Source organism: Leucoraja erinacea, chromosome 17, assembly GCF_028641065.1.
Source record: "Leucoraja erinacea ecotype New England chromosome 17, Leri_hhj_1, whole genome shotgun sequence".
Lineage (NCBI taxonomy): Eukaryota > Metazoa > Chordata > Chondrichthyes > Rajiformes > Rajidae > Leucoraja > Leucoraja erinaceus.
In genome coordinates this window covers 41206327-41222868 of record NC_073393.1, presented here as the reverse complement: position 1 = coordinate 41222868, position 16542 = coordinate 41206327, and the positions used below count along the sequence as shown (strand labels likewise).

Below are 16542 nucleotides of genomic sequence, written 5' to 3'. Positions count from 1 at the left end.
CTTCACAATATTGATAATCTAAAAGCTAATGACATGGCAGAATAGAGGGTTATGACACATTGATTTGAAATATTAGTTATCATAGCTTCAAAATAAAGACAAACATGTACTTTGGGCGATAACTTGTAATACTAGCATATGCTGTGTAACTAGGTAAACTTATCAAATCAATCTTGCCACCATAAATTTAGAAAGTATCTTTATCAAGTTACTGTGAAAGTACATTGTGAAAGTTGATAATGGACACCATCGCCTCCCGCAATATATAGACAATCCCAGTATTGTATTAATGCAAAAGATAGACACAAAAAGCTGGAGTAACTCAGCGGGACAGGCAGAAAAGGAATAGGTGACGTATCGTGTCGAGACCCTTCTTCAGACTGAGAATCGGGGGAAAGGGAAACAAATTAAATAGACAGTGACATAGAGAGAGATATCGAACAGATGAATGAAAGATACGCAAAAAATTAATGTTGATAAAGGAAACGGGCCATTGTTAGCCGTGGGCGAGGTGAAAATGAGTTACAGACAATGAGACTCAACAGGACAACTTTGAAACCAGTGCAAGACTTGGGTGGGCGAGGGACTTAGAGCGGCTGTTGCTGAGTGCTAATCCTGAGTCACCTCTAACCTCTTGAACTTTTAATGGAATCCTGCATGCGGCACCGGTGTTCGTAGATTTCTTAGCACTTTGTGGAAAAATAACATCGTATGTTGATTTCAGACTTGAACCAGTTGAATTAAATGTATTTCACTGCCTTTAAGTGGGTGATGTATCGGGTTTCGGGTGGGGGGCGCCGATGAGTGTGGAAGCCTCGCCTGCACCTCGTCCTTTTATCCTTTTTATTTTTAGTCGGTCAAAAAGTTTTGTTTTGGAGGTCTTTTAGTCTTTTTTTATGTGGGGGGTGGGGATGGGGGGAAACCATTTTTCCCAGTCACTACCTGGTCGAGGGTGCGTCTTTCCGCCGCATCTTCGCCCCCTTCTCCGCGCGGCCTACCATCAGGATTGGCGCGGCCTTTCCTGCCGGAGACCGGCCAGAGCTTCAGCTTCAGCAGCAGCGCAGCAGTGAAGTACCATCGCGGAGCGGGCGATGCCTTACTGAGGTCGCCGCGTGGAGCGTGTAGCGCTGGAATTGCCGACTTTAACACCGTGGAGCTGTTGTTTGCGGAGCTTCCAGCCACGGGCGGTGCTGACTTTAACATTGCGGAGTCCTGGGATCCCTTTGCCGAGGGCCACCAGTGTTGAATCGCCGCCCAGCTCAGCCTGTGGACTTCGGGAGTCGCAGTCGCCGGTAGGAAGCGGCCGATTCGGAACTCCGAGCCACTGGGAATGTTCTTCTGTTCCGTCGTCAAAGTTTCAATCATCCCGGCGAGAGGGCCTGAACATCGGGCCGCCGTAGCGACGACTGCGGAGGGCTCGAGGCACCCACCGCGGGTGAACGAAGAGGAAGGAAGATGCCTGAACTTTGTTGCCTTCCCTCACAGTGGGAAACACTGTGTGGGAATGTTCATGTTAAATTCTATCATGTATTGTGTTATTTTTATTCGTGTGGCTGTATGGTAACTCAAATCTCACTGTACCAATTGGTGCATTGAATATGAACTTCTACAGACTCAACTTCACGCATTCCTTCTCCCCAGAGATGCTGCCTGTCCTGCTCAGTTGCTCCTTCTGTACTCTGTAACTAATTCCTTTAAAGATTTAAGATTTAGAGATTCCTGTTATGAGGCTATTCTATGAGGTACTTTACTGTCCTATGGCATACTGCCTTTGCCTTTACACACGAATATGTACTGATTTTAGATAGTATATGAATATGAATGTGTATGGGTTCTAAGTTCTGGCTCTCTGTTGACGTTCTAAAATTATTCAATTCAACTCGTGTGCTTTATTTGAATTATCTGTTCATTTTTTATGACATACTTGAAAGTTGATTTATTTTAATTTGCAATTAACGGGTGCTGTTTGCTATTTTAGACCAATGGTTGCAGGATATACCAAAGAGTCCTGAAGAACTGGAAGTAAAGTGGCCATCGGATGAGCAGAAGAATCCTGAAATGTGTCACATGCCAGGTACACTTAAGTCACATTCTGAATATACATCCCATGCTTCGGAAACCATCGCTTGCATTGTTGGAACTTTGTGTCAATGTTTCCATGAGGTTTATGTAAAAATTGTGGAGATTAATTATGAATATCTGTATTTTTTGCGAAACAATGCATAGTAAACACTTCATGAGTAAACTTCCTCCTTGATCTTCTCCAGACTATAAATAATCAATTTATTAAACTGTGCTGGTAATCAATAAATATCGCAACTTGAAGTAGATGCATGTATCGTTCTAATAACCATGCCGCGTTCCGTTTTCTTGAAGTTTGTATTCTCTGCCTAACACACCAGCTTCAAAGCCGCCTCGTTGATTCTCATGTTTAAGAAGGAACTGCAGATGCTGGAAAATCGAAGGTAGACAGAAGTGCTGGAGAAACTCATCGGGTGAGGCAGCATCTGTGGAGCGAAGGAAATAGGCAATGTTTCGGACCGAAACCCTTCTTCAGACTGATGAAGGGTTTCGGCCCGAAACGTTGCCTATTGTCTTTGCTCCATAGATGCTGCCTCACCCGTTGAGTTTCTCCAGCACTTCTGTCTACCTTCGTTGATTCTCATTGTCAGTAACTGATTTTCACCTTGCCCATAGCTAACAATGGCCTGTTTCCTTTATCATAGGTACTTCTTTGCATATCTTTCTTTCTTTTGTTTGTTTTATATCTCTCGTTTCCCTTTCCCCTGAGTCTCAGTCTGAAGAAGGGTCTTGACCCGAAATGTCACCCATTCCTTTTCACCAGAGATGCTGCCTGACCCGCTGAGTTACTCCAGCTTTTTGTGTTCTCCTTTGGCCATTTGGCCTATTGGGTCCGTGCCATCTCTCAGGGTCACAGTCCGTTTCATCTCATTACCTCTTCCCTATTTCCCTTTAGCTCCATGACTTGTTCTATCTCACGCATGCTCAACTAATTCCCTTTAATTCTTTTGCCATGAACCTGGCGGGGGAAAGTATAAAGGAGATCTGTGGAGCAAGTTTTTTTTATACAGAGAAAGCACATTATATTTCAAGTGATGGAAGATGGAAAGGGGGGGAGGAGGGAGGGGAGAGTCCGAGTGGACAGAGCGATGGGAGATGGAGGAAGAGGCAGGGGAAAGCTGACTAATCATCGGGCCAACGTGTCGAAGCGGCAGCTGATGGGAGGGGAGGGAACCCCATGTTAACCGAGTGGGTCCTGTCAGTGGAGGCAGCCTGAAGCAGGCATTATTCCCATGGGCTACAAGGTGAGCCGCACCAACAGCAGCATGAAGCAGGCAGTGCAGTGGTGAAAAAGGGTTCGCTGGTGCACCTTGCAGGTCAGGAGTGGCGTTTGAAACAGAGGCACCAAGCGATAGGAAGGCCGTGCGAGGCGTGGGTCACATTGACAGGTCTGTCCACCATATCCAGAATCCGTTGTAAAGGGGTCTGCTAAAACAAGGGTTTACTGTATTTGAAGTTGCACTGAACAATTTTGGTTTTAAATATCTTCTGGTTCCATAATTCTACAAAATTGAACAGAATTTTTCCAAAAAAAGAAATTTACATTTTATTTAAATGGAAATATATATCTGTTTTACTTCTCTTGGTAGTAAAGCAAAATTCGTGGCTTTATTATTTAAACCTTAAAAGATATAGTTTCTCAAGCCACTCTTTGAACTTATACGCTTTGGTAACATTTGCATTCCAGAGACAGTATAGAGACAGGAATTGTTGGCTTTTGGGAGCGAGGAGAAGATATATTTTAGAAGTTTATAAAATTAATTAAAAACGGACATTTACAGGGCTGCCAACATTGGGTGAGAGTTGGGAGTGAGAAATTATGAGAGACCAAACCCGAGGGAGCGTAGCCGGGGGGGGGGGGGGGGGGGGGGGGGGGGGGGGGGGGGGCGGAAGGGGGGGGGAGGGTGTACCCCTCCCATTGGAATTGTTCAATATGGTGCATACTGCAACGAGTCTTTTAACTTACACTTGAATACAATATATATGCTTTAAATTGGATTGGAGCGTTTTTGAAAGGGGGGAGGCTGTGCGATCACTGATCACTGGCCTTGGGGGTATCCGGTGAGGGAGTGGAGCAACCGAGTGGGGAGAGGGTGTGGAAGAAGGGGGTCCCCCCTCCCAGGGTAGGAACCTTTTGAAATTTGATGTATTAAAAACTGTAGAAGTATGATTTCAAAGTTTTTTATATGAAGAATGTTTAAGAGGTAACTTTTTAAGGGGCAACTTTATCCACACAAAGGGTGATGGGTGTTTGGAACAAGCTGCCAGAGGAGGTAGTTGAGGCAGGGACCATCCCAACATTTAAGAAAAAGTTAGACTGATACATGGATAGGACGGGTTTGGAGGTATGGACCAAAAGCAGGTAGTGTAGCTGGGACATGTTGGCGGGTGTGGGCAAGTTGGGCCGAAGGGCCTGTTTACACACTGTATCACTCTATGACTACATTATACCTCCACCATGCATGAATGTCTCAAAATCAAGTGATCCAGTTTTATTGCCATATACTCAAGCATAGAAACATAGAAAACAGGTGCAGGAATAGGCCATCGGCCCTTCGAGCCAGCACTGCCATTCAATATGATCACGGCTATTCATCTAAAATCAGTACCTCTTTCCTATTTTTTCCCCATATCCCTTGATGTCGTTAGCCCCAAGAACTAATTGTAACTCTCTCTTGAAAACATCCAGTGAATTGGCCTGCAATGCCTTCTGTGGCAGAAAATTCCACAGATTCACAACTCTCTGCGTGAAGAAAGTTTGTTCTCATCTCAGTCCTAACGGCCCCCCCCCTTTATTCTTAAACTGTGACCCATGATTCTGAACGCCCCCAACATCGAGAACATTTTTCCTGCAGTTACAGTAAGTGAAAATCTAGCAGGCAAGCAGGATGCTTTCACCAACCACCCCCATTTGAAGTCCACTATCTTCCACCGTATCTACCCAGTGCTTGGTACTTACTTCCAGCAGCCACTGGTTGTCCTCCAGGATGCACTCTCTCTCCTCCCAACCCCCCTCTCTCTCGCTCCCTCTCTCTCTCTCTCCCCCTCTCTCTCTCTCTCTCTCTCTCTCTCTCTCTCTCTCTCTCTCTCTCCCTCTCTCTCTCTCTCTCTCTCTCTCTCTCTTTCTCCCTCTCTCTCTCTCTCCCTCTCCCTCTCTCTCTCTCCCTCTCTCTCTCCCCTCTCTCTCTCTCTCTCTCTCTCTCTCTCTCTCCCCTCTCTCTCTCTCTCTTTCTCTCTCTCTCTCTCTCTCTCTCTCTCTCTCTCTCTCTCTCTCTCTCTCTCCTCCCTCTCTCTCTCCCTCTCTCTCTCCCTCTCTCTCTCTCTCTCTCCCTCTCTCTCTTTCCCTCTGTCTCCCCGCTATCTCTCTGTCCCTCTCTCCCTCTTTCTCCCTATGTCTCCTCTCCTATCTCTCTCTCTCTCTCCCTCTCTCTATCCCTCCCTCTCTCACCCCCCCTCTCTCTCTTCCCCTCTCTCTCTCCCATTCTCTCCTACCCTCTCCACCCCCTCTCTCTCTTCCCTCTTTCATCCCTCTCACCCCCCTCTCTCTTTCCCCCCCTCCCACCTCACTTCCGCCCCTTTCCCCGCGGCTTTTCGGGTTACGGGCCGAAAACCCGTATATTGCATATTGGGAACAGTTTGCAAAAGATCTAAACACACTACTGAGGACTCCTCGTATTTATACTTAATTAATAATCCATGGCCATTCCGAAACATCCCACCCCCAGGTTTTACAACTGATTCACCTGGTTAGTTCCATCTCCGGCTGCTTCATGTTGTCGGCGGCTCCACATCCAACCAAGAGAAGAGGCGCAACGTCACTCACAGCCGCCAACTGTCGCGCTTCCCCGGACCGCACAGATCCCTGGCACACGGCACTAAGGGACAAATTGCACAGGGACTGAACTCAGCGTGAGAACTCGGTCGTGTGCGTGAGGGCATGAGAAATTGCTCCAGGGCGTGAGTCTCACGCCGAAGGCGTGAGAGTTGGCAGCCCTGCATTTAATTAAAATGCTTTTCTATTGCAAGCAGTTGTAATTTCTGGTCTTTAATCTTGACACATATGTTGTCAGAAGTGCATAAATGTAGAAATAAAGGATAACATTTTACACCCATTCTAATTCTACAAGAGAAATATTAAGCAATGTACACAGTGCTATATATTTTTTTCCAGAAAGATTGAATTTGAGTAGCAGAGGTGTTGTAAATGGGTTTTTTTTTTGCGAAGGACAAGGTGTAATGCCTGATGTCAAATGCTTCACACTGGAGGTGGAGGAGCCAGCAATATTGGAACATTCGGAGGGAACGGCAGCTATTACTTCAGACAGTGGAGTGTGGTTTCTCAACAAAACTAAATTAATTACTGGGAGAGACATGTGCTTGAAAATAGAAAGCATTCCAGGGTTAATATGTGATCCCATGACCACAAGAATATCTGGGGAACAATCACCCTTCACTGAATGTCACTATCTCCTCTATATTAACTTCCATATCTCTACAATAACCACTCAAGATTATATTGTTTTATCTTATATTTCCTTATTGTGGATTGTCCATAATTGGACCATCAACAGGAGACAATAGACATAAGGTGCAGGATAGATAGATAGATAATAAAGAACACACAACCACAATAAAACTGTAACACAAACATCCACCACAGCATTCATCACTGTGGTGGAAGGCACATTTGGCCAGTCCTCCTCCATTTCCCCCCCCCGTGGACAGGACCAGAGTCCAGAGTCAGTCCAGGATCGGCTCTTCCTCACCGGAGACCGCGGCTTTAAGATGGTGTAGGCCGATCGGTCGAGATTTAAAGTCTCCGCCACAGCCAGAAGCACCAGGGCCGGCGGTCGAAGCTCCCCTCCAGGGGTGATGGTGAGTCCATGCCGGGCCCGCGGTAGAAGTTGGCCGCGGGCCGGCAGTGATGGCTTCTTCTTCCCCCGGGTCCCCCACGAAGGATCCCGGGCTGTAGACGCCGCGCCATCTGGAGCTCTGCAGACCGCGGCTTCAGGCTGCCGGCAGCCCCGGGCCAGCGAAACGGAGCGCTCCCCTCCAGCGAGCCCCAGCGAGGGCTCACCCGCTCCACAACGAGAGTCCACGCTGCGCCCGCCGCTGAAGCCCCGGGCACGTCTCCGGGAAAGGCCGCGCCGATCCTTGATGTTAGGCCACGGGGGAGGCGACCTGAAAAAACTCGCCTCTCCATGGAGGAGGCGACCAAAGCGGTTTCCCCCTTAACCCCCACACAAAACACACGAAGGAACATTAAATACATACTTTAAAACATACTAAAAAATAAAAAAAGTTGAGAAAACTGATGCGCTGCTGACATGGCTGCTGCCAGAGCAGCGCCCCCTACAGCAGGAGTAGGCCATTTGGCCCTTCGAGCCAGCACCGCCATTTACCGTGATCATGGCTGATCATCCCCAATCAGTACCCCGTTCCTGCCTTCTCTCCATATCCCCTGACTCTGCTATCTTTCAGAGCCCTATCTAGCTCCCACTTGAAAGTATCCAGAGAACTGAGCAGATAATTCCACAGACTCACAACTCTCTGTGTGAAAAAATGTTTCCTCATCTCCGTTCTAAATGGCTTACCCCTTATTCTTAAACAGTGGCCCCTGGTTCTGGACTCCCCCAACATCGGGAACGTGTTTCCTGCCTCTAGCGTGCCCAAACCCTTAATAATCTTATGTTTCAATAAGATCTCCTCTCATACTTCTAGACACCAGAGTGTACAAGCCCAGCCGCTCCATTCTCTTAAAATAAAGTGGATCTTACTTTGCTCTGCAGTTTAAGAAAATGTAAGCTAAGTTGCTGGTAGACACAAAATACTGGAGTAACTCAGCAGAAGTAGCAACATCTCTGGAGAGAAGGAATGGGTGACGTTTCGGGTTGAGATCTTATTCTTGACCCAAAACATCACCCACTCCTTCTCACCAGAGATGCTGCCTGTCCCGCTGAGTTAATCCAGCAGTCTGTATCTACCTTCGATTTAAACCAGCATCTTTCCTACACATAAGTTAAGTTGCTTTTTGGTAATAATTTGAAATGGTCCCTTTGCATTTTAGACGCCTGCTCTGCATTATGCCCCAGTTTTTCTTTTCCACAAGAGAAAGCCTGATGTGTTACACAATAGGTCACTAATTCATTCTGAGCCATTTTGTGCTTGAGCTGTGTATGAATGTTTGCACGTCAATAAGGTCTTTTGTATTGCAGATGATCAATCTAAAGTAGCAACAAATTTACGATGTGTTCAGTAGGAAGTGCTGAACAGGCAGTTGTTTCCCTTCTTAAATGTGACTTCCCAACATCAAGTCTGAAGAAGGGTTTTGGCCTGAAATGTTGTCCATTTCCTACGCTCACCCGCTGAGATTCTCCAGCATTTTTGTCTTGCATCAATGCAGAAATATTGTCTTGTCATTCAGGGCTGCTGTGGATCGCTGGAAAAGTTCATCGCAGAACTATCAGCTTTTTCCCGTCAACCCGATTAGTTAAGAAACAGATGGATTAAAAAAAAACAACAGATGCAAATGACCAAATGTAGTTCCTGGATGAAGTTGTGCATGCCGTTGCTTTTAAAGATTATGATCGTGATAAGCATTGCAATTAATCATATTAATGTTGCTTGGGAAGTAACACATGCTTCACAAGTTGGCCAGGAGAAGAATGTTTTCAAGCATTACATTAAAAGAAATGTCAATGATTTTCTAGATGATGTTTGCTCAGTACATATTGTGTATTTAAACTGCTTTTGCTCTTCAGGGGTATGGGATGTTCATTACCATTAATTTCCATTAAACTTTGTTAATTTTGGTCAGCGAGTTCAAACTCAACAATCTGAGTGGTAATTCCAAGGCAATCGTAAAGAAATGTGGCAGTGAAAGGAGTAGTGTTTATTAATAAGATACTGTATTGCAGAATACTATCACTATCTCACAGCCTGTCATTGGAGCAGCAATTGTTGTGTGTATTAATTGTTCTGTGGTCTGAAGCTGATGGCAGGATGACGATACGTGGGATGATTATGGGTTTTTCAAAACTCCTCTCCACGATAGACTGGTTATCAGACACATTCCAGCTAGTTTGCTTATCAGCAAAAGAGATTCGGGGAAGGAAAAGTTGGCGCTTTCTGAGGTAGCTGTCTCAGTGTCTGCAGCTGTCAACTGGATAACCATGGAGATGGGAGGGATATGGCCAGGACACTTTGTTGTCTAAATGTTGCAGGCATTTCTCTCTCATTTTTTTGCCATTTTTGTTTCCTGGACTAAACGTGAATAAAAATTAAAAAGGGTATGTATCTTCCGTGCGTTAGATCCCAGCAGCCATTTTCCCACTGACTGTATTTTTAAATGACCTTGCAGGACAGAAATGTGTTTGCACATTTTTTAATCTTAAGAAGAAATTCCTAAAGTCGTATTTTTGTCACTTTTGATTTTCTTTACTGTTTTATAATGCTGGCATTGATGCAAATATACACATTGAAGCACCATTGCCCTGCTCCTGCAGTCAATTAACATAGACAAAATTCCAGTGGTTGATTAATTCCCCTTATCTCCTCAAAGTCTTAGTGTTGGGGATTGGCAGATAGGTGGCACATTATATTTTGGTGGAAAGAATGAGGTGAGGGATATAAACTAGAGAGAACGTATCGATTTTGGTTATAAAAACATAGTTTATTGAAAATATACAAGGAACAGGTTGAAAAAGATTGTTTTAGTCTGAGAAGCAACTGGATTTTTAGTTTCATAAATAGAGGTACAGAGTAAAAAAGGAAATCTGTTCCGATGAATATAAAACATCGATTCGGGTAGAACTGGAGTTTTTAGTCTGAAGAAGGGTCCCGACCTGTCCATGTCACCTCTCAGATATTGCCTGGCATGAAGAATTCCTCCAGCACTTAGTGGAGGTTTCTGCCTAATTCCGGATGCTGGACTTTCGTAAAGATGTAAGGGAAATAGAGACGGTGCAGAAACAATTTGCAAAAGTGTTTTCAGGGATGTGAGGCCTAAGTTAGTGGATAAACCAGGGACGCTGCGATGTTTTTCCACAGAACAAAGGAGTTAACAAAAGATATTTAACTTTATTGAGGCTAAAGAAGGGGTGGATAGAGAGAAGTCTTTCCTAATTGGGTGAATCATCGAGGAACATGGGACACAAAAGCAAGTGATTGGCAAAAACACTATCAGTGACAGAAATGTTTAAATATCACACAAGAAGTAGTTAAGGTCTAGAAACAAAGAACTGCAGATGCTGGCTTACACCAAAGATAGGCACAGAGTGCTGGAGTAACTCAGACAGCATCTCTGGAGAAAAAGGATGGGTGACGTTTTGGGTTGGGACCCTTCCTCAGTCTGAAGATGTAGTTAATGTCTAGCAAGCACTACCAGTGGTGGTAGTAGTGGCAGATTCAATGACATCATACAGTAGTGAACAAGATGAGTGTGTAAAAGGTACAAAGTAAGGTGGCTATGGGGAATGTGACTAGCTGGATAGCTCTTGCATAGGGACGCTGTGGATTCAATAGTCCAAATGTCCTACCTCCATGCTTTGTGGCTCTGCGATATTCTGATTTGTTGAATTCTGCCAAATCTTAAGTTTAGCAGCTCTTTCCTGCACATGCCTCCCAGATTGCATTCATTGGGCTATGGACTGGATGACTTTTCACTTGCTCATTCACCAAACATGGAGGCCATGGAGCTCACACCAGCTCCCAACCACATCCCATCGGTTCCATTCGCCCTTTTCTTATTTTCCCTGCAACCTTGCGACTCATTCTCATCCCTCCCCGTTAATTTACTTGCCACTGGCCTACAACAAGAGGTAGCTATGTGGGAGAATACTGCTACTAGATCATCAGGGAAAAATACCATGCAGTCACAAGGTGAACTTGCTAAATTTACACACGCAGCACCAGAGGCCTGGAGCTGAGCCACTGTGCCATCCTAAATACAAATAAAATTAGGCAGACACAAAATGCGGGACAGGCAGCATCTCTGGAGAGAAGGAATGGGCGACGCTTCGGGTCGAGACCCTTCTTCAGTCGTCACCTATTCCTTCCCTCCAGAGATGCTGCCTGTCCCGCTGAGTTACTCCAGCATTTTGTGTCTATCTTCGATTTAAGCCAGCTTCTGTAGTTCTTTCCTACACAAGAAAATAAAATTAGGACTGATTTATTTTACATACTAAGCTGTTACTATCCAGCAGGGTTTGGAGGATAAACAAGTGGAGGTAAAATGAATCAATTTAAACTGGAAGTTGAAGTGATTAATAGACAGTATGCTTGATGATTGGTTGCGTTGCGATACAAGGAGATCGACTCAGTAAACGTGATGTTGTGGCTGCAATGTCTATGCAGGGTGGGATTTTAATATTTCTGTGCTGAAGCAACATAGAATAAATGTGATACCTGCTACAGACCATTACACTTTTTATAAGTACAAATCCTTGCCTCACTTTGATGTTACCTATCTTTTACTGATCAGCTATTTTTGACTGGATTCTACATTTTCAGAAATCGAGTATTTCTAGGGTAAATAAACCCTCGATGGTCCCGTTTCTTTGCATGTGTTTGATTATAAAGTGTCTGTAACATGAGCAGCGCAACGGGGCAGCTGACAGAACATCTGCCTCAATGCATAAGTGATTTGGGGTCAATGCTGAACTCTGATACTCTGTGAGAAGTTTGCAAATATTTTCTGTAATTGTTCTGGTTATTCCAGTTTCCTCACATCCTAAATACATAGTTTGACCACTAGGGGCGCCGGGGAAATGGCAGCCCCGTCGGCAGTCTGTTCGTTTTTTCATCTTTTTGTTATTTTTAGCGTTTGTTAAAGGTTTGTTTTAATATTCTTCTGTTTGTTTTATGTGGGGGGAGGGGGTCGGGGGAAACTTTTTTTCAAGTTCCTATCTTCCCGGAGATGTGATGAAGTTTCGGATCACATTCTCCGGGCTCTGCGGCCTACCATCGCTGGAGCTCGAAGCCGCCTCGGACTGTCGTGAGCCCCACTGCGGGGCGCGGACTTAACGTCGAAGCGGATCCCTTGCATGGGATCGCTCCCACCGCGGCCTGTGGACTTACCATCAAGCGCTCGCAGTCGCGAGAGAGGCTAGTCGTGAGCTCCAACGCCACAGAAGGTTCGACCAGCCCCGACGTGAGCTTCGATCGCCCAGCGCAGGGGAGCTGCCAACCCCCCGATGCAGGAGCAGAACGCCTCGACGCGGAGGGCCTGAACGCCACCGGCTACGGGACTCAAGACCGTCCCGTCAACGGGGGGCTCGAGGTCCCCAACCAAGGAAGAAGAAAAAGGAAGGACTCGAACTTTATTTCGCCTTCTCTCACAGTGAGGAATGTGTAGGAGTCACTGTGATGGATGTTCATGTTAAAATGTGTTTTTGAGTCTGTTATTTTTAATTGTATGACTGACCTGGCCAGTGAAATTCCTCGTATGTTGCAAAACATACTTGGAGAATAAAATCTGATTCTGACCTAGTGTGTAGATAAATAGTGGCATCCAGGGGGATTTAATGAGAATGAAGCGAAATACATTCCCCATAATGTAGGTTATAAGGAAAACTTTGTGGGAGAACAGATTACTGGCAGTCAACTCAATGAGCTGAAATTGACTTTTCCATGTCATAGGGAAATTGCTTTTAAAATAATTTCTCTTAAGAAGCCTGTTTCAAAGACTGGATGATAGAATACTCAAAGGAAGTATTTAGGTTTAGTTTAGTGTAGAGATTCAGCGCGGAAACAGGCCCTTTGGCCCATTGAGTCCGCACCAATCAGCGATCCCCACACATTAACACTATCCTACACACACTGGGGACAATTTTACATTTGTAGCAAGCCAATTAACCTACGAACTTGTACGCCTTTGGAGAGTGGGAGGAAACCGAAGATGTTGGAGAAAATTCAACGCAGGACACGGGGAGAACGTACAAACTCCGTACAGACAAGCACCCGCTGGCAGGATCAAACCCGGGTCTCTGGCGTGTTGCCCAAAAGGGTGAAGAGATTGCTAAAGATTTGGAGGGATTGATCTTTGACAGATCATGAAGAGATTAATGCGCGTAGATGTTCTGACTTGTGTCCTGAACTGGAACCATTTCTGTTTTCCATCTGCCATTTCTTCTTTCTGTATCTCCCTCGTTGGGCTGCTCTCAACTTGAGCAGTGCACCAGTTTGATAATGATGCAGTGGCCTAACATTTAATTGTGCATTGACTGCAGGTAAGGAAGTGGACCTCTGCCCTGTAATACACTTGGCTCTTTGCCAACAATAGAAAACTAATGATTAAAAATGAACTTTGAAAAAGTGCCAGTTGTATAGCATATCACTCTCAGATTGCATTCTACTGTACCTTGCAGTTAGTTATGCATCTCAAGTCTGCAAGCGGATATCATTTGGACAATGGATAATGTGGATAAAAACTGAACCTCTTTCATATAGATAGTAATTCTACCACATGACTGGTGCCATAAATACATTTTCAAACTATATAATATGTGGCTTTATGCAAGTACTATATTTTATAATCTATGGCCCAATGTACTCTTCAAACAATTGACCACATTTATCAAAATTAGAAGACTTATCTTAGAAACCAAACTATTGATGCCCTATTTGAAAACGATGGCAAAATAATTTAGTTATGTAACTTTTTTCTTCAATTGAATAGTATAAGTTTGTCTTTCTGTGGGCAATGATTGTCTTGAAATGCCATAGTGTTCTGTTCATTTATTATCCCGCAACCACCAGCAATAACACAGAATATTGGTTATTATAACATTGGTGCTTACGCAAATTGGATATAGACACAAAAAGCTGGAGTAACTCTGTGGGACAGGCAGCATCTTTGGAGAGATAGGAATGGGTGACGCTTTGGGTTGAGACCCTCCTTCAGAAGATGCTACCCGTCCCGCTGAGTTACTTCAGCAATTTGTGTCTATCTTCGGTTGAAACCAGTATCTGCAGTTCCTTTCTACACAAATTGGATGTCCAATTTTGCATGTTACAAATGTAGCTTGTTGCCAGTGATGAGCTGTGGTACATTTTATGGCTGTGAAAGGTGTAGAGCATATTGTGTTTTGTATTGAATTCTGTCTTTACTTTGTGTACTAGTCATGTCTCTACTATTTATTTCATTCCCCTTACATGTTTTTCCTCTACCTGCAAAATTTTTGTAAGGTGTCCTTGAGACTCTTGAAAGGCGCCCATAAATAAAATTTATTATTATTATTATTAGAGGTCCCCAAACAAAATTACCGATTGCCGCATTCCGAAATCTAGATGCACCTTACACTTGGTAAAGAATAGCATTCATACAGATGTCATGCTGCCTAGATTCCTCCTCCATTGTTCACAGCTTATTTACTCAGAATCTTTTTTTCTTCTTGTCTTAATGTTTATTTTCCTCATTTTGGATTAAATCCAGGAACTGTTATCTTTTCGAGTAATTCAAATTTACAGTATTTTACCTTTTTTTTTCTCCTCGGTTCAACATAATGTATTTGCATCCTAGTTCTGCTTTGTAAGCTTTTGGCTCTTTTCGCTTCTTTAATCAAAGTGAAAAGACAAAAATGACTGAAATACGTTTGTCGGTGGTGATCATGGGATTCAGTATCAGTGGCCTTGGGGTGTTAGTATTTTACTGGTTCCAGTACAGATCAGCCAATATATATCTTGGTGCAAATGTTCACTGTCATCTTTAAAAACACGACATCCTCTGTAATGGACCTGAAGTTCACGATTCAATGCGCAGTTGTGCGCCATGTCATAGGTTATTACCTGCACTCTTTATCACTTTTGAAGATAGGATAAGGTGTTAACAGCTTGAATCCAGCTCGCCCTAATGGGTGAAAGTCCTCTGGTTGGCTGTAAAGATCATAATCGGGCACCAGGTTCGGCAGCCTCAATTTGGATCCCAACATGCATTGTATCCAAAACACCAAGAACCAAATTCAGCAAAAACTTGCATATCCGATTCTGAAAGACTGTGAAGCCAAATATCAAAGACTAGAGGGCCTAGCCTTATTTTGTAAGGGGCAGGGCTGGATTTAGATGAAGAGAGGCCCTAAGCTGTTCCACTTGTGAGGATCCCTCCGCATTGGTTTTCAGCGCTGCCGGCGGCGAGGCAGCGACCGGACGGCCATGGCGGCCAAATCTCCCACAATTCAAAGCGAGGGAGAAAGTGCCCAGCGCCGACCAGTTGCCGTTGCAGTGCGCATGCGCAGGGCGGCCGATGATATGCTGGCTGTTGTTGTGCGCATGTGCAGGGGGAGGACATGCAGGCCGCAGCAATGCCCATGTGCAAGGCGGCCTGCCGTGCCGGCGGATGAGGAGCGAGCGGAGACCCGGACACGGATAGCGGGGGGAGATGGAGAGAGATAGAGAGGGGGGCCCGCCCAGAGTTGAACGGTAGGTGTCCTGCCTTGGCCGGAGGACCCCCCTAGATTTCGAGGCCCTAGGCTTTAGCCTATGTAGCCTAGTGGTAAATCTCGCTCTGCGAGGCCCCACCCTAGACCTCGAGGCCCTAAGCTTAAACTTGTCTAATCCGGCCCTGGTAAGGGGCAAAGTATGAAGGAGATGTGCAAGAGACGGTTTTTTTTACACAGAGAATGGTGGGTGCCCAGAACACTCTCCCATGTCTGTTGGCAGAGATGGAGATGATAGTGGTATATAAGAGGCTTTTGAATAGCTGCATGGATATGCAGTTAATGAAGGGATATTGATCACATGGAGGTAGAGAAGGTTAGTTTAACTTGGCATCATGTTTGGCACGGACATTGTGGGCCGAAGAGCCTGTCCCCATGTTGTACTGGTCTATGATCTATGAATTGTGGTTAAGGGGAATCTTTAAAAAAAGAGCTGTATATCCTGCTAAAATCGAAGGGTTTGCGGTGGAAATTCCAAAGGTGGAATTGAGCTGGTGGATTGAGGTATTTGGCAGTAGATGAGTGTAGAGGGAGTTAAATGCCAAGGTTCGGATTGTAAGTTTGCAACAAGAAATCAATTAGATTCATGTAAGAAATGCGATGTAAGAAAAGACAGAGATAAATATGGAAGCAAATAAAGATCTTTTGTCTCCACTTTATAGAGCAAAAGACCATTGGTGATACACTAACAGTATTAGGTCTAATTTGAAATATTAATATTCTGTAATCCTTGCAATGTACAGAAGTAGACATTATGCCACTGCAGACATTAAAAAGTCCGGAGTCTTTGCAGCCTTGAAGTGGATGTTCTTGCAGCAAAGCATTAGTATTCTGATCTGAAATGGAGGTGGTTCTACTTTCTATCTATCCGTTTATCAAAGCTTTCCAAACAGCCAAATAAAGTGTTTTTTTTCCAGTCCCATGTGCAACTTAAGGGCCTGTCCCACTTGGCTACTTTTTAGGCAACTAGGCCACATGGTTGCCGGGGTGTCGCCTGTATGGTCGTGAGTGGTCTCCTCATTCACCC

General features: G+C 44.8%; 1 protein-coding gene across 4 annotated transcripts in view; it reads left to right on the top strand.

Annotated features, from left to right (window-relative positions):
- The window catches only part of zfpm1 (zinc finger protein, FOG family member 1), a 260492-nt gene that overhangs the window by 97431 nt on the left and 146519 nt on the right, over positions 1-16542 (top strand). For all 4 annotated transcript variants that reach the window (XM_055649048.1, XM_055649046.1, XM_055649047.1 and 1 more), the window contains exon 3: positions 1979-2074. In XM_055649048.1, the coding sequence (XP_055505023.1) occupies positions 1979-2074 (96 nt within the window). The remainder of the gene's footprint in view (positions 1-1978; positions 2075-16542) is intronic.